Raw genomic sequence first — 27,434 nt, forward strand, 5'->3', positions numbered from 1 at the left:
GGCCACTTAATGCTTTGAAATGTTGCATATTAAATTGTTTTATATTTTGCTGTAAAAGCTTGTTAAAAATTTAATTTCAATATATAGGGTGGGAGAGAAGAAACTGTGGCGTGGTCATGGATGGAGTTATGGGGGTCACAAACTCCCTCCCAAGTGTTATATTGGGGCCCTAAATATAAAGAAGAGGAAAATGCGTTAAAACGAACTAATCTAACCATTAATATAAAATCAAAAATTTTTAAACAGATTACTCGTGCACAATCATGGTTTTACTGAGGTTGTTCCATTCTCAATTGTCAATAGATACATACTCCCGGAAATGCCTCATCTCAACTTCTGAGAACCCTAAAGGTACGATTCTATGTACTATAAACAGCGTCAGAAATAAGTAATACTTGTTTTGTGGAAGAGATCATAAATGAAAAGAAAGGACAAGTATGAGAAGATATATTGTTTGATAATTTTTTACAGTCATCAACAAAAGAATGTATCCCTAATGTATTACAAGTATTATAGATATATCACATTTCTAAAATTGGGATTCAAAATTAATTTGTATATATTTCTTCTTGTTTTAATCCTGTCTTGCAAATTTATTATATCCCTCTCTCTCCCTCACCACTTGAATGAGTTGAAGAGATACTAAACTACGTGCAGCACCTGCAGCTCTAATGGTTCGTTTCATCTAGTAAAGGTCAATAAGACTCATCGTAATTCCCGTAAAAATCTGAGCTGTCAACCCCAAATTATCAAAAACACCGCGCTTCAATACACAGATTTCTCTCGAAAGTGTGAAACTTCTTTTTTTGTTGCACAGTTTAATAAAAAGACTTCCTCTCTACAAATCAAATTCTCTGACTTATGATGTTTCTATATTTATTAGAGTAATCCATAATATTTCAGTTCCTATGTAGGCTACACCGTTCATAGATAAGTCTCTTTATACTAACCAAGAAAAAGATTAAGATGCAACGGCGCTGAACGCAATATAGATACAGAAGACGTAGCAAAAGTAGCCTATCATCTTGGTGTTCAGGCGCAGCTTTCTCGTACGTCTTAGAACTAGCTAGACCAGCCGAGACCCGTGCATGGATGGATGGTATCAATGAGTAATGACTGTTTCACAAAAGTATGTGATTGTCGCGCAATGTCCACTATATGGTTCATCTCTATAAACCCGATGCAAAGGAAGGTACTTTTATGTTAAAGAATAAGTTTGAAACTACAAAACGTTTGAGAGCAAAATCTACTTATCGCTTTACAACTAGTACGTTGTCTACAGTAAAACCAATACCATGATCTACACAATCTTACTATGTATGTATCTGAAATATGCAAATATAAATTTTCGGAATGTTTTAGGAAATATGTTAGGGCTTTTCCGTATCATTTAACACCACTAACCAACCTTGTAATGAAACCCAACTCTGTCCTTGACTTACTTAGTAATTCTCATCGTACTGGTTCTTATGTACAATTTACTATGTTTTTCATATGTGCTGAGCTTAAATGTTTTATTCTTTACGTTATAAAATTGTTAAATGTAAAAATAGTATATATATATATATATATATATATATATATATATATATATATATATATATTGCATGATTTCAATCACAAATGCAAAACTATAAAACACAGAAGGTCATAACTGAACAAGAACTTTATTTTCTATTAAAATACAAATTCGTAAAAATAAAAATATAAGGATTTTGACAGATATACTACATTTAAGCTGAGCATTAATATTCAACAAGCCTTATAATGTTATACGTATCACTACGTTACTCCTTGAAAGCCGTATAATAGTTAAAACTCCAAATTACAATATAAGTCTAATACAGTGACATTAAAGATACAATCATTTTTTATTTAGGGTTTAGTACAAAAGTTTACTAATATCAAAAATTTAACACATTTTATTTCTGAATTACATACATTTAGAAAATTGTTAATACTGTACAAGGAATAATGTAATAATTGTTACATTTGCGTTCAATAGACCATTTGGTTTTTATTAGTTGCAGTTTGGATGTAAAATTCGGGATTCAATACCTCTTTATATTATGAATAGGCAAAGAACATTTTACTTCAATAACATACTAAAAGTGATATCAAAGTTCCCAACATGCTAATTTGGATTTTCTATACGAGTGTTATAAGTGTAATCCACGATTCACTGAGGTAAAATAGTGGACCACCAATGTTCCATCCTATTTTGCAAGATGCATGCAAAGAAGTTGTTTCATCCCAAATGGAAGAGTTCTGTATCCGAGCCATAACTGTTCATGAGCCCTCGGTTTTGCAACAGCAGTGACTCATGGCGAGTGGAGGTTGAGGGGGAAGGGGGTGCGCGGCGAATCCACAGCGGCCGGCCATTCACTGACCCCGCGGAGCGCACGGCCCTCTGCCTTTTTCCCGGAAACGAGAAACAATAGGGCGACTTCCTGCTCCATACTGTCCAAGGACATCGATCTGTCCGAAAGCGCAGGAAAACAGAGTGCGGACTCCGGTTCAGTGTTCAGCAGCGAGCTCACGCTGTCGCATCGGGAGCATGCGTTGCCAGTGACTGTCAAGATGGTAAGGAGGACCTACATACCCAGCATGGTGCAAGCGATCACTGTTCTCACGGTTCTCAAGATGCTCACCAACGGTAAGTATCCGTTCTTCCTTACTTGTTTTTGTAACGGATCTATCATACACGGATCACTTTAAAGATACATATTTTCTTCAGTCACAATTACCCCCTAGGAATAAGGGTGGGCCAGATACCCAGAAGGGCCTGCGCTCCTAGACAATTCCCTCCCCGCCGCGCCGCTCCGCTTCTTTCCTTTCGCGGTCCGCTGGTCTTCCTGGACTCGCCGGTACGGAACGGCGTACTCCCCTCTCTAAATGACTAAACCATCCTGATGGTTTAGTCATTGTTGCCAGCTCTGGCAACACATTACAACCGTAACATTATTAATTAATCATCTTGCATGTGAAATATGTTAGTTGTAAAATACCCAGCTTAACTCTAAAATCCAAAATATGTTTGATAATCTCGTAAAGTACTAGATAAAATAACGTTACTTTCAACTAACGTCTATAATTTTATTTTATAGTGAAATAACAATTCAGAGAGCTGCAGTCCTTTATAATTGTCCATGATTTTACCATAGACAAAAATCATGTCCAAAGGCAAATCCATGGGGATTTTACAAAATCGGTATCTGGTATACCTAAAATAGAGCTCAACGTGTAAATTAAATAGAGTTACTGTAACAATCGAAATTAATTTTCAACAAATACGACAGTCAACTGGTTATTTTAGGAGAGTTGTCAAAATTCTAAGTGTTATAGTGTAAATTCAAAGTTAATGTCGAATGTATTAAAACTGAACCAGAGATCAAATAAAGTTAGAAACGATTACTGTCCCTAATTGTTAGCCTCTCAATAAAATATCGTAAGACTTTATTTCCAACAGAGCGATTGGAATATTCATTTCTCTTTCTCCGGTACAGTTAAAAAAGCGAGTATTATTTGTTATTTAAACATTTTATTATTAAAAACCCCAATTGAGGATATTACCGGAAACGCACATTTGTCTGTCCATGTGCGTATATGAATCATTTACAGAACAGTTACTTGTCCATTTATTTTCGTTGTAGCAAATTGTTTAAACTCACAAACCATGGTAAAACCACGTTCTTAAAGATCTAAATTAAATTATTATATATGAACAATATGCTGTGAAAGTGGTCATTTTGGCACATAAAAGTTTAACAATAAACGGAACACACAGAAACGAATAGACACGTGGGCTTGAAATTTGCCAAGAACGGAGAAAACAATAACGCGGATATTCTAAACTGCCGCTGAATACACTTACCGCTATTTGTGTCATGTCCTTCCGATAATATTCTTGATAGTATCGTTATGTCATTTTTATAAATAACTGTGTGTATTTTGCCATATAACCAGAAGTTTATTTATTTTTTTAACATATTCGTATCAATATTCTGTATAGATACCATGTTAATATTTTATAGAATAAAATGTTCAGAACCTGCTAAAACACGGCTTAAACATTCAGCTTATAAGATTGACATTCTCTCTACATACAAACATAAAAAAAATTCTTATTTTATTCGAGGCTCTTCACTTCCTTAGTGGTATTTTGGAATAGTAATTGCTAAAAAATTATATGTCACAAACGGAGTTAACACATTTGAATTGTATTAGCTTGTAAATCATGGTTATTTAGTGTATTATGGGATTATAATAGGATTAAAATAACTAGCTTAGCACAAAGGTGTTGATTCGTTATTAATTTGTTTAATATTTTATGTTTCTAATTTCGGTTATGAATTTTCATTTATTGCCACGTGTATTTGTTTTATCTACCAACAATAGGTTGTCTTTAATTTGAAATTCAAACTGTTGTAGGTATGAGTTGAAAACAAAAAATTGTATAAAATAACTTGTACCTTAACAGATTATATAACATAATGACATACAAATATATTATGGTTATTTCAATGCTATTCATCTAAGTGTTGGTGTTCGAATATGTAAAATATCCAAAAGCCAATTAAATGATTACATCCAAATAGTAAATGAACAAATTGTTTCGTTAAACTGGTGAATTAACGCTTGACTGAAAAGTTAGAAGGCTCACCATAATAATAAAACTCTGTGTAATGGTGATAACGTATTAATCCCGCAAATGAGCAGTTTAGGGGGGGGGGGTTAGGGCATATTACAATATATCATTAAATTTTATTCTACATTGAAATATGAAACCTCTATAAAATTCTCTTGGGTTTCTTAAGAAATTTCAGTATTTAAGGTCATGTAATTTAGTTACAGGTATTTTTACAAAACGCATACATTAAAAATTTTGAAATCAGCTCTGTATTTAAATGTAAAAGTCGGACTTTACTAAATATAAACTTTGTCTGCTATAATCTAGATTTGGCTTGCGTTATCAAAGTGAGAACATGTTAGTTTATCTTTTTCATGAGATAAAACATTTCTTCATTTCATTAAAATGAATACTAATTGAGTGCTACTACAACATGAAAACTGTGAAAACCAAAAATTATTTTCTTTACAGCATCATTCAAATAAAGTCAGAAAGGTGTAATAACTTAGCATCCCACTAAACACCTTATCCTAAATTACTCTCTTGTCTATACACCTGAAAATAAAATTACAAATATGTTTCTATATTATATGTCACAACTAGTTTAGTGGTGTTGCCATTTCATATCACAACATGCCATTTCATGTAATCTGATTTAGTGAAACGTAAATTTTGCATGTATAATGTACATGCTTATGACTTGTTGTACAAGACTTATGGCACGGAAATGCACGATGGTTATTCAGATATGTAAATGAAGTGGTAACATTCCATGTAGATAATAATGATGATTAAGTAAGCGTACATGCAGCATACAATGGTATATTTACCTAACTAGTTATATAACGATCGTTATTACAGAATGAAGATGAGTTAAAGTCATCACCCTACATCTTTTACACAACACGTCATCTACATTATTCTAATTTCACTTTCAGGGCGTTACAAAAACCAAAAGCCACACTTCGTTTCTCAACTCAGCAATCAGTTGGGCTTAAGTTAATAAAGCGTCAAATGTTGTGACAAATACCTAGCTCAATCCTTATCTGAGATTAGCCTCGTCTCACGTTATGTTATAAATACTGTACAATCTCTTTTTTACAAAGTGTTTTATTTTGCTTATTGATATATTAGGTGATTGGAAGAAATCGTAATTTTAACTACCTCATTATTACATTAATACAATTAATGAAGGTTATTACGTGATTAACTAGAAAAAAGCAATTTATCATGTGGAATGTGGTAAGGTATACATTTTATTATTGCTTTTGTAGATAGGAATCTTTCTAAAAGCATAACACATATAAGATTTTGTAAAGGTTTTAAAAGTTGTATGTTTTAACAGATAAATACAGCCAGCCGTATACTATCAAAAGGGAAACTTCCATTACTCAAATTTCATTCCTCATTTTTCAAGTATCTAAATTTGATTCCAATTTCAAGAATTTTCAAGTTTGATTGCAAATGAAGCTGAACTTAACTTGTTTATTGGTTACTACTACATATGCTTTCTAGGTAAGTGCACCCTGTACAACATCTACAGATCACTAATGCAATACCAGTAATATGAAAAACTAAAACTTTTCATTCATCTGATTGTAATCTGGTGAAACCGAAACGTGTAAATTCGTTACTCAGGTCCATATACAGCAACGCTGTTACGGCAAGTATGTAAGTTGCTGTATATTTTGGAGTCCACTATTATTCTCACAATCTTACTACACTAAAACAATGCTTTCTAAGTCCCTTCTGTTGGATTGACTAGATACTCTCTTGGAGTAATGCTGAAAACAGTCCCGAGAGGGAGTGATGCCTGGGCCGGCGGGGGTGTAGTGTGTGCGAGTCCCTCACACCAGCGGAATACTCTGACGGTGCATTAGTATTTCCCCCATCGTCACAAAAAAAAAAGAATCGAGTTAATGTTTGGGTATGCATCGAGTTTTATAGTCCGATTATTGAATCACTGTAATTACATTTGATGATTTCATTTCAAACTTTTTACTGAAACCAATTGTCGTTTTACGCATTTAAAGCTTCTGCTAACGTGTAGTTAAAACCCTTTTTGTTATATCGAAAGCTTAACAATTTTGTCTTAACTGCGGTACACATAGTAAGGAACATTAACAATTCCATAGGAATTGTTTATTGTCAGCCGTTTGATGAGTACGAGCCACAAATGCTTGGTGGATTTATAAGTTTCTTTGATTTCTATGTTCTTAGTAAAAACTTGGGTTCTGGTACTTTGATTAGATGATTAAATCAGGGGAAGGAGAACTATTTAGGCGATACACCACTGAAAATTCCGAGTAAACTTTCCAGGGAGGATGTTCTACTCTGTTTGGTATCAGCACCCATTATCGTCTAAGATAAATCTATAGTTAATTCTAGATCTCTCTTAGATACATATGTTGTGTTAGTGAGGCAAACTCTCAAAGAGTGTCTTTGCAAACTGAATAAATTAATTTGACATTTTTCAATGCTTCTTAAAAGAACATTCTAGAACCTTAGCGAAGAATGCAATACAATCTACATTAGCTGATACTTGAGGTAGTCTCTTAGTAAATCTAGTAAGACTAAGATATTTTCAAAGATCTCAGTTGTATTGAGAAAGTCCTTATTTTAAGGCCAACCTCAGAGAAGTATTAAATTAGCAGTGCATTTTTTTATAAATAAAAACTTAATAACAAATTTGTTTCCTTGTTATCGTAAAATAAACGGGTATATATAGCAAATATTAGTTAGAGCACCAAGAGGGCACGCTAGTTTGCTGCCGGCCACGCATCTGAGGCTCCGCTTTAAACATGGGGCTAAAGTTTTAAACTATGTTAAAAACAGAAACTCTTCTCAAAAACATACAACTTTCACTTCATATACTTATATTTTAATGTCTCATTGGTAATGATTGTTAAAACACGATTATCTATTAATATTCGTGGTCTATAATTTATGGCCAGTACAAAGTTTCTTATGTAGTTGCAATTAAATTTAACAGATAATCGTAATTTATGAGTATTACGCAATTTTTAACATTTATTCTTATGTTTAAAGGCGGAGCCTCAAATGCACGGCCGGCCGCGAACTAGCGTGCCCTCTTAATATTGAGGTATCCATCATCTGCAATACACGTCATACACTAGTCCTATCCATTGTTTGTAACTCGGGTGAACACTTAATTTCTTAAATCAGCTGAGCACTCTTATATGACTGTTTGTCCGCTTCCTAATCCAAAGTTCAGTTGCTTCTGTGACATGGTTAAGGGACTACCGGGATCTACGAGCAGGCCCGTACTCAGACCGGGTTTTCCGGACAATTTTACCCGGGCTCCGCCACACTCGTTCGGGGGCGGGTGGCGGTATATGAATATCTTTTCTACCCAGTCGAATATCTTTTCCGGGACCCGCCAAAGCTAAGTACGGCTCTGTCTATGAGAGTATTCTGACAACTACGATGTTCCTTTTATCTTCACACGGATTTTGAGAGCGAGCGATAACGGTTTTATTGAGTTGTGCCTTGTACAGAATTCTATCGCTGCCATCGTCATTTGTGATGGTGTGTTGAGAGCTATGTCCTGAAATGTATACTGCAACATTTCTCATCAAGCGGAGACATTACTTCCTTAAGTTCTTCTGTTCTCTAGAATGGTGGTCTTCGTTTTTTGAGTGAGATTAATGGAATCTACGGTAGTTCTTGTAGCTATGTCGCGACTTGACGTGGCGCCTACTCAGGAACATGTCTGCAGTACGATAAAGTGGAATGCGTTGACCCTTATTCTGCAGAATTACTGCAAGAGAGTTCTCCAGCAAATGTCGATTAGATCCCAATTTTCTATTCATAAAATAGTTATATAGAATAATTTATGAGTTTTTCAAGCACACATTGATGACATCATAAATATGAGAAACAAGGCACATTTAAGCTTCGAAAGTATAATTGGGCAAGGCGTTATTAGGCAAATTAGGACATTTTGAATTTTAAGGACGAGAAAGGGGGTTTTAAACCTTATTCTGCCCGATCTCATGGGTCTCACTAGCCTGTGTGAGGATCAAACAGAATAACGGAAGAGTAGATATAGTAAAATGCCGATGGTACTGATAAAAGTACAACAGTCACTGACAGGATTTAACCTGCGCTATCTCTAACTCAGGCCCAAAGTCCAGACGTCTTAATCCACTCGTCCATTGACACTCCGAATATATTGAAATTGGAATTCCAAACTGAATTAACATTATCACATTATGCGATGGAAATTTCCGAATTCGTTCCATGTCCAGTCTATAAACTTAGCTCAGCCTGTTAGAACAAGTCGTTTTTAAGTTATGTATGTTTATTGTATATGTTTTAATACTAATCGCAGAAATACGCAATTTTTTATAATACTCGGCTGTATATTTTATACACAAAAAGCTGTAAAGTAGACGTGAAATTTAAATTAACCTAAGAGGCTGAAACTATTATCGTCTTGTTCGCTTAAACTACATATAGGCTACATCACATATGTACGCATGTTGTATTCAGCAGCATACCAAATTATTCGTTATTTTTGTTATACAATTAAACTTTTTGCCTAACTTTGAATGGCTGTAGCTCTCTCAGGGAGTTCATTTCCGGACATATGTTCACATGGTTCATATAGGAAATGCTCTGAAAGATTGTTGAATAATCTTGTAAAATATACTTTGCTACCATACACTCATTGCAGAAAATATATTCATTCCACGTCATACCACTGGTGTTTTCGCTTTTTGTTACCGAAACTGCATGACCTTATCAGCTCATGTTAGATAAACATTTACGTATGCTTTCGTGTTACTTCTTAATATCTCACTAATAAACGGGTTTGCTCTCTGACGTCTTTGGCAATGTTAATCTTATTGTAATATACATTTTAGCAGTACAGTTTCAGAACTTACCGACTGGGTTTCTTTAGTAGGTACTTCTGACGCCTTTATATGTATTTGACTGTTATCCAAATGTTTCCGCTGACGTTCCTGTTGTAACCCATGTCAATCCAGACCCATTGCAGCGAGTTGGGATAGAGTGCAGAGATATGGTATTTTCCCAAATGCCTATCGCTGGTTTAGGGGATGTTTGGGAAATCTCGATTTTCGGGTAAAGGTGTACGATGATTCCCACCATGCAGTACAACTAGGGGAGCAGTAGTGTACTGGTGGAAGGAGCATGATTCATTCGTTTTCCGTAATAAAATATTATTTCCAGAAAGAGTATTAGCTAGACTTCCTTTACTAATCTAAAGAACACTACCTTCTAGTTACCAATACGTATTAAATGTATAATTGAATATTTGCGAAGGAAATCGAAATTTTTCCGGCCACTTGCCATCGTTCATTGATACAAAAATGATGTAAATTACGTTTTGAGATCTGCAATTTAATCTCTTCCTCGCGTGGATAACCAACCTAACACGTAACTACAATAGAGCCAATGCTGAATATTTGGATTTGGTTCATTTTACAGGTTTTATTAATATATAATAAGTCTGGGTCTGGTAAGAATATTTATCGATCTGATCGGTATGTACTGAAGTCTAAAGTAATAACTCTGAGCGTTAATACACCGCACCGCTTCCAACACGATTCCTACGCTTCAAAGGTTTCCTGGAAGTCAGCTACTATACCATCTTTCAGAGACTCTGTGAAAGCGTGTTGGATGGCAGAATCATCTTCGAAACCTTTAGTCTTTTACTTTTGAAAACAGGAAAAAAGTCTGCCCAGCTCACACAGTTGTTGGATGATGGCCTGTTTGTGCATAATAATATGATTGAGTAAATATTTATCTTGCTTCGAAATTCCTCAATAATTCAAGTTCTTATAGTTTACAAACCTTTATAGTTATTGCCGGATATAGCAGTTTAAATTTAAAGCTTCATCTAATTACAAATATCAGTGTATTTAAGGTTCTTCTACATGTATGATTTACAAAAAAAAAAACAGTATTATCGATAGAGCGATAAAATCTCGTATCCACTGATTAGAGGCGATTTCGTCGTTGTGTTTCGACTTGTTTCCAAAAATTGCATGCACTTCACACAGTGTACTGTCTCGCAAATGGCAATGACGTTAAAGCTCGCGGAGAGAGCGCAAAATCAATGATGACCGGTGCTGCGGTGGTCCAAGGGAGCGGGAACGCCAGCGTTGTTCATGGCCGCTGTTGATGGAGCGGATGTGCGGTCGGTGACCCATCGTCGCATCTGCCACACGTAAAACAGAGGCGACATGTCTCTACACCTGTTGATCACTCACCAGCCTTCGCTGGGCAGACAACTGATGATGGTCATCAAACCACATCTCGCCCTCTAAGAACTAAGCTCAGCAATCCTTTGCTTGACAAACTTCAACAGTTTGGTGGATTACGCCACACAATTGATAAATTTTCGAAATTTTAACACTCTCGGTATGGAAAGTTTGGATTGCTTAGGGTTTCCTGTTAGTTATGAAATATTATCGGCTTTTCGCGATCTACATTTTATACACCAAATTCGACTTTAACATGAATGTTAGGAAAGGAAAGTGTTGAATTTATCTGAGAAATAGTTTATTCTGATTTTTGTCATGAATAAAACCCACAAAAAAATTGTTTTTATCTGATAGAAATCACATACACACACACACACACACACACACACACACACACACACACACACACACACACACACACACACACACCACACATATTTATATATATAAACTCGAGAACGGCTGGTACGATTTGGCCAATTTTTTGTTTTGAAATATTTGTAGCCAAAGGAAGGTTTAAAAGGTGAGAAACATTAGAAAAGTTTCTCAGAATATATAATAATTCTGGAAAATAATTATGATATTAACAACACGTAATCCAAAGTTAACTGATCCTAAACAACTGTTGACCCTTTCAGCTGAACTTTACTAAAGTTGCAGAAACATTTGTCTACATTTAAATTTGAGAAAATATTGAATAATTATACAGTGCTTGCAGGATTAATCAGTTGTATTATGCAGATTGCAAAGACAAAGTTATTATAACATTTTTATTTTAGATTGCACCAGTTACAAATAAACCATCTAATGCATTGAAAAAAAATATTTAAACAGTGCTGTCAAACACGTTTTGATGAACAATTCTTTGTTTGAAGTTTGTTTTTGACGATGGAAGGATTGTGAAGAAAACAGGATTTTTCCAGACATTTGCTATCGTTCAGTGATACAAAAAATCAGTTACACTGCGTTTCGATGAACACAGCTGTGAATGTTTTGCACATAAGGTTATTGAAACTGGTTGTCTCCTTTAACACTTTTACTGTAGTTACAGGAAAATCAAAGGGATGGCACACTCTTTCTCTTATATCAGAAGCAGAATACAAGCAACAGAAGTAGAAACATGTTGAATAAAGTAGTCTTTTTAAGCTAACGTACGCACATATTTTCTTGATCGGGGTAAAAATCAATATTACTTATAGCACCAGAAATATCACAGACCACAAATAAACGGTTTTGGATCTAATTTTGATTCCAAAACCCACATATGTGTTTACTTTCTTGGTCAGTGCAACAACATAAACACAATTGTGTAACCTTAAATAAATTAGAGTGGAAGTGAATTTAATCGGTCATGTCTGACTATTTTGGACCACAGTAACTTTTCAGTCGTAGGTAAGTTATATATTTTCTTTATCGGGACAAAAAAACAAACTATCACTATGGCATTTGAAATAACTTAAATAGAAAACTGATCTAAACAGACGGAAGTTGACACTTTGATATCAAATTAGGTTTTCAAGACTTATATGTACTGTATATAAGTCAAGTTGTAGTGTGTAAATTGTAATGTATGTATTGTATTTATTTGTACAATAAAATATAAAATAGAACCAGTCAAAATTGTATTCACGTTTTGAATCTCTCGTCCATGGATACTGAAATACTCAGTATTCATTATCAATATGCCCATCCACATATATGGATTGTACAAAACTTTATGATTTTAATTGTTCAGGTATGAGTATGGTAATAACATCAACTGAAAGTATAAATAATAATCAATAGTTATTTTATTAATTACTCAATATACAAGTTTAATTTACCTTTGTAGCTCAAGCTGAATCAACATACATATGCTAGATTTTTAACTAAACATAAGAAATGTCATGGTGTTGACGTGTTCTGGTAATGCTTTTAGAGGTCAATTCCTCATTAAATTAAACAAAAAGTTCCATATTATTTTTTTATGAGGTGTTTCATTAAAGTAGTAGAAAATTTACTCTTACTACTCTCCAAATGTATTTAAATTCTGTAAAAATATAAAAATAACACCGCAGTAACACAAATAATTTGATCAGTCTAAAATGTAATAATAACAAAATTCAAGTGCCTAACAAGATGTAATTTTCGTCAATGATAATCCTTTCTGTTTCTTTTAGAAAAAAAATTACTTTTTATGAAATATTTAACCACTTTGAATACTAACAAAAAACCCTGATCGGTGTTATAAAAAAAAATGTGCATCCTCTAGAATTTGCCAGAAAAACTATTACATTTCACCTTAACGTTGTTCGTGCAGACGATTTAACAAAAAGAATGCTTGGTGATTGATTCATCTGTTTCAAAAGTTATTATCAGTCATTTATGACAACAGAAACCATTATTTTCTGACGTTGATAGTAGAAATGAATAAACAATTCTTTGAAATTGTGCAGGTAGTGAATTTCTCTATATTTAACATAACTTTCAATTTATTTCAATTTTCTTAGAGTTTTACTTATTTTATAAATATTTTGTTTATATTTTTATTTTAAAATATGTGTGCTATCATGTCTCTATAATCATTTCGTTTGATATACATTTCACACAATTACACTTAAAGTAAAGAATAAAAAATAGAGTGTACAGTGCATGTTGCAACTCAATACAGATATAATATTACTTACCACCCATTGTCATGTTGGGTGTTATGGTACTCTCTTTAGCATACCCTTGTACGTCTACCCACTCCAACAATGTGCGGTAAATTTTATATCTATCAATACTGGATTTATTCTAAAAAACACCTACTTGGCTGATTTTTAACTATAAACATTTCTTTATATTTGTTCAACTATTTTAAATTTGAACTGAGTTGATTTAAATAGAATATAAATTGGCTTAATGATGTGGAAGGACTGAATTACAAAATCTAAGATTGCATAGAACAATTACATAAACAAATGTAAACCAAATATATAAGGAACATAACAAATACATAATTTTGTACACAGTGAATAGAAGTTTTAATAAAAGAGGAATGGCGAACTGTCTAAAACAACACTACAAGCAGTTTAAAATCGTACATAATTAAGCATTATAGTAATGTAATTATGATAACATCAGATAGTATTGAAATTAATATTATAAAATACCAGCCAATCAGAAACGAATTACAGTAATTAGCTGACTAGCACTCCTTTCTGTGACTAAACCAACTAGTGCCCTGGCTGAAGAAGAAGAAAAACACTTTAGCACTGTCAACATATGTGAGTTATCAGTCCATATTTAAAATGTGAGAAAATATACCAGAAAATGATTATGTTAATTCTTATTTATTTTTAATGGGATAGGTATATTCTGTACCACATCCCCTGTATATTTATTTATTCAGCGCTATAAAATTTACAATGACATCTCTGTTAAACCTCATTTAAATCTATTGAACTTTCTAGTATTAAATAATTAAGCCCTAAACAAGAATGAATTAAAATAAAAGTATGAAAATAAGATATTCCTTAAATATAAAAAAGTTTATCTGGTTTAGAGGGAACAGTCATTTTCTGTAAATGTACTCTTCTGCCCTCAATATGTCCCACACAACCTCAAGACTGTTTCGTGCTGAGAACAGGATGAATGCTGTAACTGAGCATTTTAATCCTTATTAAACTGTTTCTTTCAACAGCTTAAATACAGTAAACTGATAAGTTATCTTTTTAAATTTTTAAATTGAGAACTATTTCTAGTACTTTGCAAACAATTTTTAGGATAAAAACATCTTATCTCGGCTTTGGCCTGCTCCTGATAGTGAAATATCAACAGTTCAAAATAACTAGTAAAGAGTTCCTTAGTACTTTAGAACATAGTCCAACAAATTTCATTGATTGAAGGGGTAATAGTTTCCCCTACACTGAGAAAATGTTATTTTGTTTGAAGTTTAAAACTGATAAAACTAAAATATATTGTTCAATTTTTTCTCAAACAAGCTCTATATATTTTCGAAGTAGGAATATGAAGACATATTTTGTTCTAGATACTAGTACTCTTTTACTATCTAAAACAAAATCTTTTACATAAGGTACAAAACCTATTGCTTTTTAAAATATTTGTATTTATATACAGTTTTGTTTTTTGATGAGTAGGAATTTTTTATATCTGACATTGAAACGATACAATGGCCATTAATATGAAAAAGTTTTCTATTTAGAGGAATGAATTTCACTGTAATATTAAAAATGACCAGAAAATAGTACTGAAGATAGACAGACATTAACATGATAAGGCAATAGGCAGACAAAGCAAGATTTAAATTATGAATTTAACCAGAAGAAGTTTTTAGTTAATTTTGAACTATACAGTCATTTCCAAGTTTCTGTAAACCATTTGCTACAACACTTTATATTACCATCTAAGGGATATACTGGGTGACAATATTATGTTAAGTTGAGAAAAGTTTGTCTTTTTCCAGAATTAGTAACAATAAATAACCTAGTAGTGTGTTACTTAAAATATAAGGTAAAGAGCATAAATATGTCTCTGCAACAACCACATGTTTGGATTAAGGAAAGTTGAGTTACCTTACAGTTTGATTTAAATAGTCAGTTTATACTTTATATAAAAGGGCAGATCTATTTTGAGAAAAGGGAGAGAATTTCCTGTAGTAAACGGTTACAATTAAAGAGAATAAAAATTATGTAAACTTATGAAAGAATCTCAATTATCTGAATTTCACCCTGTCCCTGAAGTTTGGTTTACAGTAGTTAGGAAAACAACACATTAAGGTTAACAGTGTGCATGTGTTTAAGTGATAAAATTTAGATATAATTCAGTTAGTATGCTGAATGTGAACATTAAATCAAATAGTGCCTTATCTCAGGATTTCATCATGGTAAACCTGCATGTAATGTTGTAGCCTCCGAAAGCACAGATTTGCTGTTATCAGGAAAAAGATCTCAACTATTTATCCAAAATTTACACATAAAATTTAAATGGTTTATTGTTAACCAAATGATTGACTCAAACACATTATCAGATACTCATATATCATTACATTTTGGCTATAATAATGATATACATTACATATATCGTTACAATATATGTAACAAACTTACTAATACATGTTGTACAATTGAAGTTGTAATAATCTAGTTGGTATTATAACTGATGAAACCAAATTTAAACACAGACACAGTTGTTATTAATGAATTTAGTGCAAGTAAATTATAACATAAAATTTACATGGAAAAGATTCATAACTTATTTTTAAACTTTTTCATATTTTAATATTGCTTGCATTGGGTTAAATGACTATTTTAGATATCAATGAAGTCAAAAAATGTCTGTCACCAAATACTAATTTTCATGTTGTCCATATAAATGTTGATCGTTATGAACTCATCAGTAAAATTGACACCTATCACAACTGCAGAACATAGGAGTGTTTTGTACACACTTAAATAATTTTTAAGATAATGTCAGGATTTTTTAATTGCATATTCCAGGCTCACTTTCCCCTACCCCTTTAAAATGAAACATTTAGAGATATTTAAAACTTATAATTTCTACATTGAATTTAGAACTAAATTATTACAATAAAATCAAGGTTATTTTTATATTTACATAAACTTGTGTATGAAACAAAACTACTCTCTTGGTGACGTGAACGTATTATATTTTTTCAGTAAAAAATCATTCACTACATTTCATTCCTCTTGTAGGTATTAGTTTTTTTTTTTGCTGATTTTATTATTGTTATTTAAAACAACACTCTTGTATTACCAAAGCATTTTCAAACAAGACATTTTTGTATTTTTCTTTGATTTTCTCATAAATATCAACACTATAATAATATCAATTGTTTTAATATTGCCCTTCAAAGCTTCGGTATATCCATTTGATATGTTATGGTCAAATATTAAAAATTCAATACATCAGTACATATAAATAAACCACTGCTAATACCATCAATATAAACAACACTACACTCAACATGTTCCATCTTCAGTTTAATACTAATTCCATCATTGATCTCGATCAGTCACTACGCTTTGACAGTAGAGTATTTTGTCTGACATGGCACTTCTACTGACAGTCCAGGATTTGGATAGAACTGAAAGCCCGAATCCGCACTGCCTAAAGCTTTGTGGCGAAAATAAGTAATGATATAAAATCTTATTATGAACTTCGGCACAGAAAGTACAAAATGTTGGAAGTTTAATAGTAATTGCAGTTTTTTCTGTTACGCTTTCTACATTTTCTTACTGTTATTTTTAATGGTAGAACCAAAATATTTTTGTTGACTAAATTTTTAGTTGCAATCAAGAGAAAAACTAGCATTTAAAAACTAACCTTTTCCAATTTAAGACAACCATGCATTTTTTACTAAACATTTACATGAAACTGAAAACTTTAAACTTAAAGATGATACATGTAATTTTACTAAACACGCTGTCTAAAAATTCACAGATAATTCATATTCTTGTTTCATTTTTAAATTAATTTTTAAATAACTATTTACTCATGAGAAGTAACAACATAAGGAAATACATTATGTCAATGTGTAATTTATTCTAAAATATGTGTTATAGTGTTTCATAAAAAGAAATAAGTTAAGGCATTTTTTTTTTTTTTATAAAAACCAGTTTTGTAATACTTAAAATAAGTCTATATTTTCTTTATCAAAGGACATGTTTGAGTTGCAACCACAAAAACCTTAACAGTTTCACCAAAAATAAAACTAAATTAAGTGTGCAAGAATGTTGTGATAGTTTTATTTTTTTTATTTTAATATTTGGTTAGCTTTATTATATATGATTACAAAAATAAAATAAATAGAGAAAAGAATCATTAAAACAATTTTTGTAATTCTGAGTAAAAAATTTTACATTACATTATTTGTGAACAATGAAGGCTATGGAGCATGTCAAACAGTATATCATGCAGATGTCATGATTACTTTGTAATTTAGATTCACAACGCAATCAAGTCACTGAACTTGGTAACCTTGAAGTCACTAAACTGTCCATAATTGTCCTACAGTATACAGGAATTTTAACATTGTAAATGTGTGGTTATTGCAAATTACACCAGGAAACAAAAAAATTGTGATTTATATACATGAACTTTTTTTCCATTTCTTTAACATGCACACACAACACGTAGAAACTTTCTATTTACTGCATTTGTTTTAGTAGTGTAGGGAACCAAGTTTAACGCTTTATTTGGTGGTAAACACACACATTTTGTAACCATTTAAATCTTTTTTCCATTATTGCACCATTTTTAATTCAATCACTCAATTCACTTGTATATACTATCATCACTTTCAGAAAACTTTAAGAACTAGTAGTACATTTGGATTTTGCAGCTTTAAAATAAATAAATATGTTTGAAAATATTTAATAACATATTTGAACAAGTTTAAAATATTTTACCAGCATACTTGTATAATTTGTGGAATCTAAATTTATAATGATCAATAAAAAGTTAAGTTCTAACAAAATGTAGGTAAAAATGTTTGAGAAATGTAGCAAAACATAATTTTTACACTCACCCATATGTGAATATGTAGATACAAATAATTTAGCAAACATATGACACATAACCTATATGATTTAATTTACTAAAGCAAGGAACAAACTAAATCATTAAAAAAATTACTTACTTTCATTCTTATACATTTCTGTTAAATACAATGAGGCAAAACCTTACCATCTGGTACTAATTCAAAGACATTTATGATATCTAATTAAAGAGGAAAGAGGTAAAATGATCTAATTAAAACTGACCTTAATCATTAGGGCAATTCTTTTTCAGTTGTATAATTCTTGTTTTGAAACCAAAACATCAATAATATGAAAAAAAACCCAATCTCATAAAAGTATACTTTCTAGTATTCGTGCCAGAAGTAAACTAAAGGGTTAACAGCATTTAAAGAACGAAGGGCAATGGGAAGAGTTGTACTCCGCGATACTTCCCAAAAAATATCATATGGCAACATTGGGGGTTCCTGTCAAAACCATAAGGATGTATGTAATAAAACATAAACAAAATAATTTTCTTTCTTAATTTGTACGTTGGAAAAATGTATAGTGTACATGTTAAGTATTTTTTTAAAGTGAAAATTGTAAAATTACGAAAATTTAAAAATTTAAATGAAATTCTTAGGTACCACATTTTTATTGACTAACTACCATTTATTAAGTTTAGAAAATCAGAGTCAGACATATGTCGCTTCTGAAGAGAACATATGGAAACTGTGTTCCATATTCAATGAGCATTTGTACCAGCAAGAACATGTCCAACAGGTGTTCTTAAACTCCAGATGTGTGACATGTGTGATTCACATCTGAAGACTTTCTCAGGTTGATTAAGAGGGTTTAAGTTATCCTGAGTATGATTAGGATATCCCTTGGATAGTTCACTTCTCGCTGGTTTATACCTGGCAGTAGAACTTATATTTGGTACTTCAAAAACCAATCTGTCACTTAAATCAGGATGCCCAATGGATGTCCAGGAGTGGCACATCACTAACCGCAAAAGTTCAGATATTGAGGTAAAAATGGCTGCTCGATATGTCTAATTTATTTCAAAGGATGATAGAAGGAGTGAGTCCCTTAATGTTAAAGGTTTTTTGCAAGTCTGAACATGTGGGAGTACTGTCTCCTCCGGTTTTCCCTATATGCTTTGACTGAAAGTGGTTTGAATAGAGCTAGTCTTCCCGTTGTCCAAGGAGAAATGACTGAGATAGTGCCTGTTATCTCTCCTCGTAGGATCTTGACAGAAGACGGTCCCTACCCCAGACCTTACCCATATGATTATGCTGTCACTCCTGAAGCATCACAAAGGACTAAGTGAAATGAGGGGTTTTCTGAGCTTCTTGTCCTATATGAAACAATGATAAGAACACAGGGTCATTCACAATAGGTGTTCGAACAAGGACGCAGTGATTTGGAGTATTCGATATATGATCCCGAATATTGTAACTATACAGGACTATCACATCTGGAATGAATACTCAGGAAATAGTTCTTGCATTCTTCTAGATTCTTCACTATCTTATTGCAGAAAGTCAAATGCATTTTTAATTAGACTGGTACACTGCATTTGCTTACAGTGTTATTTAGTATTCAAAACTCATTCAGTAAAAAATACCATTTTAAACGATTTCTGTATGTTAATATACAATAATTAAAACTTCCCTCGTACAAACCTAATAAAATGACAACAAAGAAGTGAACTATAAAAGAGTTAAGGATGAGTTTAGTTCATGACATACTCATATTATTCTTGTAATATTACATTCAATCTTTCTTCATACATATACACGTACAGTTCCACAAACACCATTAGAAACCAAACAAACTGAGACAATCATTTTAACATTTTCAAAAGTAAACCAAAATTAGTGATTAATAGCTAATTAAGAGTATGTACTATCTATATTTTCAGATTACGCCATATTCTCATAACTTGTCATTAGATTGTGGATGTTGGACAGCTTTTGAGCTGCTTTGTCACTTTGAAAATAAATTTCATAAGTTATTTGTACTGTTATGAGTTATTGTAATCATCTTGCAGAGTTTCATATTTTTATAAACTTTATTTTTTTATATTGATAAGTAAAAGATGTATATTGCCCGGTTACTTTGTATGTTCACTGTGACATGGCTCACCGGTTACTCATAGTTACCTTTTTAGTTCTGAACTCTACCAGATTTCATCAAACTCTATTGTACAGAATGTATATTTTTAAAAGTTTTTCACCGATTTAATAGGGGAGTGAAGTGGTGTGAATATCAGTCGTAAATACAAATAGTTTACCCCATGCTACAAATAATTTACTTTTCTTACAGTTGTTTCTTGTGTGTGGTATAAGTCACCATGAGTCATAAGTTCTGGGCGATTCATGACAGTTAAAAGTAAAAACCGTACAAGGTGGTGCTCCCTAACAGAACACAATATGGTAATTCCATCAATTTCACGTAGAGCTCTCTTGCACTGATATGTACTAAAGATTAATGAATCTTTATGAGTCACCAGTGGCTCTCGTCACAGTATTAAATGATTACCAAATTTAACAACACAACAAACGTGTTAGACTATTCTAAAAGTTCCTCAGCTCTTTCCCATGAAAAAAATATCTTTAACTGTAATTAATGATTTAATACAGCTAATGCCACTAATAAAAGTTACCTATGTTAGTTTACAAACCAAACATTGGTTTTGATTTCAAAATTATATAAGTATTTTGTAAAGTAAAGCATCCAAAACATTTTAAATTAAAAAGAGTCAGGAAATCATAAGTAATGTGTAGTAAAAATACTTGTTAATTTTATTTTTTAAGTCATTTTGTAATTCCTCAGTAAGTAACAATAAAAATGTTAAACATTTATAGTAAATGCATTGCTAACAAACATAATAATTCACTAAAACGCGCTGAAAGGTATATCAACTTTATACACAACACTTTTTTAAATTGTGACATATTGTTCTGACCAAATTTTCCTAGTGAAAATTCCAACATCTTCAGTGAACTAAATATAAAAAACTATATTCATATTGTTCAAAGACAATATTAGCTACATTTTTATTGTTAAGAATGTGCCAAAATGTGAGAAGGATTTTCATGAAATCGTTGAGCAAAGATCACAAATAACCTCAGCAGTGTAAATAGAGAACTTTTAAGTTAAGAATTATAATTTATTGTTTGGTAACATAAATTTCATAGAAAAATAAAGACTTGTAACTTGTTTTAGTTAGTATCTTTAATTTTTTTCAAAAGGTATATTTTTTACAATGAAATGCTACTACTATTGTATAAACTAACTATAATACATTCTGAGGAGAATAGGTCAGAGTGTCAAGCAATGTGTTACACTCACACTGATGCTTGTGTTACAGCTCAGACATCGTGTAACCAAGGTGCCGGCAGAGTGGTGTACGAGAGGCTGCCTGACCAGCAGCTCCAAGGATTTGATGACGATGTTGTAAGTTTTCTCTTGTATTATTCAGCTTTTTATTTATTGCTTATATATCTTAGTATTTTAATATACCCTCTCTATAGCACATGACACTACTTTAAATACCAATAAAAGTTTCAACATTATACATCCATTTTGATTTTGGTATGCATAAAAAAGGTCAACATAAACCATTTTTGTAGAAAAATCCCCAGTTTCTTCTGTCTAAAATTACTATGGGGTACTTAGCAATATTAGAATTCATTATTATAGTACCTTACAATGTAGGTTGTCTGGCTTGAAATTCCTTCTTCTAGTAAAGGTTACTACGTTAGTTTTGGCTGTGTTGATCCTAAAACTCTCAACTAAACACTAGTTTCTTATAAAAGTAGGGCATTTTGGACGAGAATCTCAAAAGTACTTCTATTTCTGCCCTTGATCATAAACACTAACTCATGGACATAGGAGATAATTGTATACCTCTTTATTTAGCTTCAATCAAGGCTCACTAAATCATCCATCACCAATACCCATAAAAGGGTGAACAGGACCCTGAATTGATCAGTTTGGAAATCTTTGGTCTTTCAATTTCTATTACTCATAATATCTTTACAGAAGTTTTTCATGTTCTTATTATTTTTTTCCGTTTTTTTTTTTTTTTTTTTTTTTTTTTGTACATTGTAGTACACAGAATTACAAAGGAAAGGTGCCAATAATAAATAAAATATTCTTCTAAATTCTAATTTATACCAAAGCTATGAGACTGTTAGTCCTACATATAAAAAGCTACACTTAAAAAACTCGCAAAAACACTAGAATAACATAATTTAAAATAACATGTTTGAATTTTATAATTGCTATTCATTTTTGACAAGATTTGGAAGTGAATTTGTAAATTTTCATCTTATATATATATATATATATATATATATATATATATATATATATATATATATATATATATATATATATTGTGTGTGTTTTTATTATTATAAGCAGTTTTATAAGTAGTATTATAAGCAGTTATACACAAAATTCTATTTCTATGCCTAGTAACATGCATATGATTGGCTCCCAAGAGGGAGAGAGAATTATAACTTTGCTGAGTGAAAAGAAAAATATAAAAGTGCAGTGATAAATATAAAAGCTATAGATAGTCACTATGTTGGGATGTTTAAATGATTCTTTAACAGACTCATAAAATTGCTATTTTTATAAAATTGGTAATATATCCATTTTTTTTAGATACTGTAGCTCCATAAATATTAATTCCAAAAGATATATGATATTGGGTATCTGCAAAATAGATCGTTTTAATGTATTTAAACTATAGTTTTTTTTTTACTTGTACAAGATATACAGACCTGAATTTGCTAAATTTTCAACATGGTGATCCAAACTCAATATATTATCCATAATTAATTAAACACAAAATGTTTGCTTATTCACTTGGTCTAATTCTGTTCCTTCTACGTTTATATTCACTGATTCCTTTGAGGAATTTATTACCATCTTTTTGAGCTCTCAAGCTTATATTACTTTTACTGACAGGGATTCTAACAACTACCTAATGAAACACTTCTTTTCTTAATCAACTGACCAGTGTCTCACTTCCCAGCCTGTTAACCGCCATTAAAGATTTCAACCAATACACCAAATTCATTGTATCCATAACATCACACTTTCCCCATTAAAATCTCATGGTGCATCAAGTTAAAAGCTTTAGAATAATCCAGTATTATAAACAAATTACATCGGCACATTTAAAATCCAACATATCGCTTATAAAACTGGTAAGAGCAGTGTACAGTTTCAGTGATTTTCTCTAATTCTAGACTTTAATTTGATAAATATTCCAGTAATGCTAAAGTAAGTAATTATTGATTTGCAACTAGCTTATCAATATTGTATATAGTGAATAGGATGGAAACAGGTCTGAAGTGTTCTATAACAGTTGCTATAGTAATTTAAGTGGCTTTATTAAATTTTTCATGAGATTGGGAACATTCCATGTTCTTATAAGATGACTCCAGTTGGAAGAGAACTGTATTTTATCATTTGGATAAATACACCGTGGTTACCAACTGCTTTCAAAGTTTCTTATTCTTCTATCTATTGTTCATATATTTATCCACTGATTTGTAAATAATCTTTAGAAGCCATACATTCAGTTGATTTTTGACAGTTGATAATTATCATTTGAATTGTTAATGAATGGCTATCTCACACAGACAAGCTGACTCTGGTTTTAACAAGTCTTGGCACAGTCTGTAATTGGATCACTCTGAATGGTTGACAACTTTGTCATAATTTGGTTTAGGTTAGAGACACATCACCACCTTTCCGAGTGCTAGAGAAATGCCAAGAGCTGTGCCTGAGAGACCGAACTGCTGCCAACAACCTCGTCAGAACTTGCACTTCCTTTGACTTCCAGCCTGGTAGCCGCATCGCATCTTTTAGTGGTATAGTAGAGTATGAGGAATCGACTTGCTATTTGACCCGGGAACAAGCTCATCCTGAGGGCATTGGAAATCTTGTCCTGGTTCCCAACAGTGTCCATTACACTGAGGTCTGCCTTTCCTGTAAGTAGTATTTGTCTGCAGACTAACTTTTCTCACAAACTCAAGTTATAACACAAGCCAGCTCTAAAATTTATTAATATAGACCTAATAGTGTTATATAATCTAAAAAAGTTCTGATATTAAAATGTCTAAAATGGATAAAAGCAGGAAAATTGCTTACTTTTAGTGGCTTTTAATTTGAGGATAATGTTCCATTGTCATATTAGAACAAAAAATTTATCTCTTGTTAATTTGCTTTTAGATATAAATATTTTTAAACTCTCAAAAATAACTATTTAAGGGATAAACTGTTGTTTTTATATGATTCTAGAATGTAAGTTTAAGAAGTTTGATTTTGTTCTTATAAAGTTATGTACACTTGTTTATTATGTATATAAATGATCTGCCAACCAATATTCCATGTAAGACTATTCTATATGCAGATGACACTTCTTTTTTAGTTACTGGCAAAGTTTTCCAAGAAGTGGAAGCACAAAGTGACCGAGTGATGGAAATTGCAAACTCGTGGTTTGATGTCAACCATCTTAAAGTCAATGGGGATAAAACTGAAACAATTTGTTTCACATTAAAAAAGTTGCACATAGCAGAGAGCTGTATTAAGCCAGTGAAATTACTTGGAGTAACATTAGATCAAAAACTATCATGGGAAGCTCAAACTAACTCAGTAATTTCTAAACTATGTAAGGCTTGTTTTCTGTTATGTAAATTACAAAACTGTGTTGGTAGAAATATGTTGCTCTCTTCTTATTTCAGTGACTTTCACTCACACTTACTTTATGCCTCAATGCTCTGGGGTAACAGTAGGGGTGCCAGTCAAGTTTTTGCGTGGCAAAGAAAGGCAGTAAGAATTTTAGCCAATTTGGGTTATCAAGATGATTGTAAACAATGCTTTATTGACTACAATATAATGACTGTTCCTGGCATTTTCATATTTCAAAATGTAATATATGTAAAGGAGAATTTTGAAGACTTTATCTGCTTTGATGAAATTCATGATTATGACACTAGGGGAGCTCGGGATATTGTTGCACCTTCCTCTAGACTTAGGAAAACATTAGTTAGCCATAAATATTTACAAATTAAATGTTTTAAACAAATTACCTCAAACGTTTAGAAGCTTAGAACTACAACCATTTGCAGCTAAACTGTCGAACTGGCTTATAAGTAAGGCATTCTATTCCCTTGAAGAATTTTTTTGCTATGAATTGTTACCTTCCTTAGGCCTGGAATGGAGTTGTTGATTAGTTGTAATTTAATTCATTGTTTCAACTATTTATTTTGTTATGTATTTACTAATACTACAGTTACATTTTTTAAATTGACAAATACACTGTACGAATTAGTTCAATATATTATATCAGTTAATGACATTCAAATAAACTGAGTAGCCTTATAACATTTTTATTTATTATATTAGTTATATTGACGTTGTCTATAGCAATTGTAATATTGACAAATGACAATAAAGATATTCTGATTCTGATTCTGATGTAGTCAAATATAAACTTGTTACCATGGTTTATTTTAAATTAACATAATTAGTGGTATTGAAATCATAGATACTGTTAATTTTAATAGACATACCTGTAAGCCTAGAGAATGTAATCAACATAATTGTGTAAACTTTAAAATAAGTAAAAATTCAGGTTTTTGTTTAAAGAATGATTCAAATTGCAAATTAAAAACCTACATTCGTTGATAATCAATGACAAATACACTTTGTTTTTAAAATTATTATTAATTCATTAATTTTCATAGGTTTTCAGTACATCCTCATTACCATTTTAACTCGGAAATTGTAGAGCTACTAAAGTGTAATCTAGAATAAGCAATACTCTTTCTCTGTTACTCAAAGTTGGCTCACATTGCAGCCAGCCGGATAGAACGGGAATGCCCCAACAGACACTATGTGTTTGAGCGGCACGCCCACAAGAAACTGAAGTTGCCTGTCAACGAACTGAAGGAGGTGGTGGCCACCAACCGCACCGACTGTGAAGACAGGTACTTGGCAAACTGATCCACTCACAGATGTGCTAATTGATGTCAAATCTCTTCTGTCAAATACACCAGCAACACCAAGCCAAAATGTTGTCTCTTTGCTTTTTATAATTATGTATTTAACCTATAGAATATAAATAGTTTAGGATAAATACATATTATTTTAATGGTTTAAGTTAATATTATATATAAGTGTTTATTATAAACAATATATTTTTAACTTCTGAGGTTTTTACTCCTCATGGCCTGATTACGATACTTTAACAAATCAAATTTACCTATATGGGAAATGAGTTTTAGACACCACTCACAGTAACACATCCCATGGATTCATGCAATTATATCTTCTGGTACTACTGGCACACTTTGTCTTATTAGATATTCTAATTGCCTATAGGATGTATATTTACAATACTGTAATGTATTAACAATATTTAGAAACTACAAATAATAAGAAGATTTACACAATTATAATTCAGATGCATCAAAGAACTGGATCTACCTACATATAATTTACATAATTAATTACATATATAATTTAATGCAAAAACCCAGAGTATACATGTTTGGAACTATTTCTCTCCTGCAAAACATAAGAATTGGAACAAAAAATAAATATGTTTAATATAAAACTTAAGGAAAGAATGTACAAACCTTCAAAATTTTTATGAATATTTGAACTATACAAATTGTGAAACTAAAAATATGGATATGTTTTTAAATCAAACATTTATAAATGTACTGTACTTTAGACACTATTTACTACAACCTGTCTAACAAAATAAATAGACATTTGACTGGAATTTAACGAAATAAGGATATGAATTCCAGATTATAGCGTGGTATACCATTTCTACAATACAATTTATAACTCATAAGTTCTTCTCTTATATTCAAATAATAAATTTTGTGGTTACAGTTTTCAAGTTTTTCATTTTTAAATGACTGATACTAAATAAATTATGGCAGTCATTATAATTTGAATTTGATGAATTAAGAAATTGAAATTCAATGATGAATGATGTAATAT

General features: G+C 31.8%; 1 protein-coding gene across 2 annotated transcripts in view; it reads left to right on the top strand.

Moving 5' to 3' along the window:
- Positions 1-2,516: 2,516 nt before the first annotated feature.
- LOC124369721 overlaps positions 2,517-27,434 on the top strand; it is a 39,102-nt gene continuing 14,184 nt past the window's right edge. For both annotated transcript variants that reach the window (XM_046827779.1, XM_046827780.1), the window contains exons 1-4: positions 2,517-2,656; positions 21,766-21,851; positions 24,145-24,406; positions 26,278-26,407. In XM_046827779.1, the coding sequence (XP_046683735.1) occupies positions 2,581-2,656; positions 21,766-21,851; positions 24,145-24,406; positions 26,278-26,407 (554 nt within the window). In that variant the 5' untranslated portion in view covers positions 2,517-2,580. The remainder of the gene's footprint in view (positions 2,657-21,765; positions 21,852-24,144; positions 24,407-26,277; positions 26,408-27,434) is intronic.

This window comes from Homalodisca vitripennis, chromosome X (assembly GCF_021130785.1).
Source record: "Homalodisca vitripennis isolate AUS2020 chromosome X, UT_GWSS_2.1, whole genome shotgun sequence".
NCBI lineage: Eukaryota > Metazoa > Arthropoda > Insecta > Hemiptera > Cicadellidae > Homalodisca > Homalodisca vitripennis.